At 52.2% G+C, this 1759-nt stretch overlaps 1 protein-coding gene across 1 annotated transcript; it reads left to right on the plus strand.

The window, feature by feature from the left end:
• The first annotated feature begins 726 nt into the window (after positions 1-726).
• LOC124870870 (extensin-like) lies at positions 727-1383 on the plus strand. The gene has a single exon (XM_047369695.1). The coding sequence runs from the start codon at positions 727-729 to the stop codon at positions 1381-1383; it is 657 nt and encodes a 218-aa protein (XP_047225651.1).
• The last annotated feature ends 376 nt before the right edge of the window (positions 1384-1759 follow it).

Below are 1759 nucleotides of genomic sequence, written 5' to 3' on the forward strand. Positions count from 1 at the left end.
AATCTGTTAAGTGTTAGAGGTTAGATTCAAATCCTTTTAGAACAAAGTAAATTAAGAAGGTAAAACATTGGGATTGAAAATATGTTTACCATGACTTAGGTATTTGGCCTTGCAGCAAGACTACTGGAGATCAAAATATTGATTATTATATTCTATTAAACAACTGATCCATTGTAGCTTTCAAATAATCCTTTTTACCAACCATCAAGTAGTTTGCTATTCTTACTTGGAATCAGAAATGTATGCGAAGATTAAGCTGGATGTAACTAATGGGGAAATACTGCTTAATTACTTAATAATCAATACAATAATTACCGCAACATTTTTGTTACTTAAGGCATTATTGTATTTTATACATTAATGCCTATAAGAATGCTAGGCACATGGTAACAAACAGCGCATCGTGGCGGCAAAGCAAGGGCCCCATGCAACGCTACCCCAGCCCCTGCCCACAGCCGCAACACCGTGCGAGCACCGCGCACTGCGCCCACAACAGAACCCCCGACCCCACACCAAGATGGGACAAACTCACCTGGCAAGAGGTCCCCGGCCAGCGGCAAGCACCCGGGGCCGGCATCCCCCAAAATGCCCCCCACAAACACGCCACATCACCGCAACTGCAATGATAACCCAGGGTGAAACATTATCATCAGCTCAGCTCTGCCATGCCGAGCCAAATGCCGGTGACCCCACATTCAACAAGAGGACACAACCTCCCCACCCTACATGCTGCAGCCCCTCCATGCCACCCTCTTGCCCGCCGCCCTGATCCCCCCCACGGGACACGACACCCAGCAGAGCAGCACATCGCCATGCCTGCCCAACCATCCAGCCAGTGCAAGCAGCCCCAGCCCATCAGTTCATGAGCGGGAAACATGCACCAGCCGGGTAACCGGCCCAGGCAGGCCAACCATTCCAGGCCAAGCACAAGCCGCCAGTCGCCCCAGTGCAGGCACAATGCTCCACTGTCCCACCCACCCAACCGCCAACCTCAGCCCGGCCAGGGGCCAGAGCCACAGAGGGAAGCATTGGAGGAAAGCCACCAAAGCACGCCAAGGACCGGGCACCCCGCCAACCCTGCACCCAACCCTAGAGGTGCCACAGCATGCTGGCCACCCACTCTCCCACACAGTACACCCCGCCGCACCAAGCAGGCTGGCTGGTCAGCCCCTCCACCGAAGCGAAGCCACATCCCAATCAACACCACACACTGTCCAGCCAAGACCCCCTCGCCAGAGCCCAGTGCCCCACCCAACCGGTGGACCGGGGACTGAAGCCAGGGAGAGATCCAAGGAAATCCAAGCAATCTCGAGAGAGCCAAAACGCCAGCGCCAGACAACATCTAAGACTCGAACCCCAACCCCAGCCCAGATCCCGACCTGAAGGTCTGCTTCCTCTTCCGGCCTTCGACCCCTGATGGCAAACACTGAACGGGGGTGTGAAAAGACCCCAAGCCTACCTCCGCCCCCTCCAATGTGGTGTTGATGCGTGTTGTTGCAGCGTGCATTTTAAAAGAAAAACAGGTGGGGAAGAGGGTCTGCCACGCAGTGGGCAAGTGTAAAACCAAAAAAATCTTTAAAGGAACAAATACTGTTTCACAGCACTGTATTTAACTCAAAGGAACTTTTGGCTGGTTCTGTAAATATACGATCTTGTATTTTTCGAGATTTGTATTGTTCGCAGGAACATCACAACTTTGTGGCAACATATAGTGCGCATAAGCCCACTTCTAAAGAATGTACACAAGTGCTGCTCATGT

The sequence above is a fragment of the Girardinichthys multiradiatus genome, chromosome 7 (genome assembly GCF_021462225.1).
Source record: "Girardinichthys multiradiatus isolate DD_20200921_A chromosome 7, DD_fGirMul_XY1, whole genome shotgun sequence".
Lineage (NCBI taxonomy): Eukaryota > Metazoa > Chordata > Actinopteri > Cyprinodontiformes > Goodeidae > Girardinichthys > Girardinichthys multiradiatus.

Bases quoted from the DNA above. Each gene is read 5' to 3' on its own strand.
- LOC124870870 (XM_047369695.1), top strand. From the start codon at position 727: ATGCTGCAGCCCCTCCATGCCACCCTCTTGCCCGCCGCCCTGATCCCC.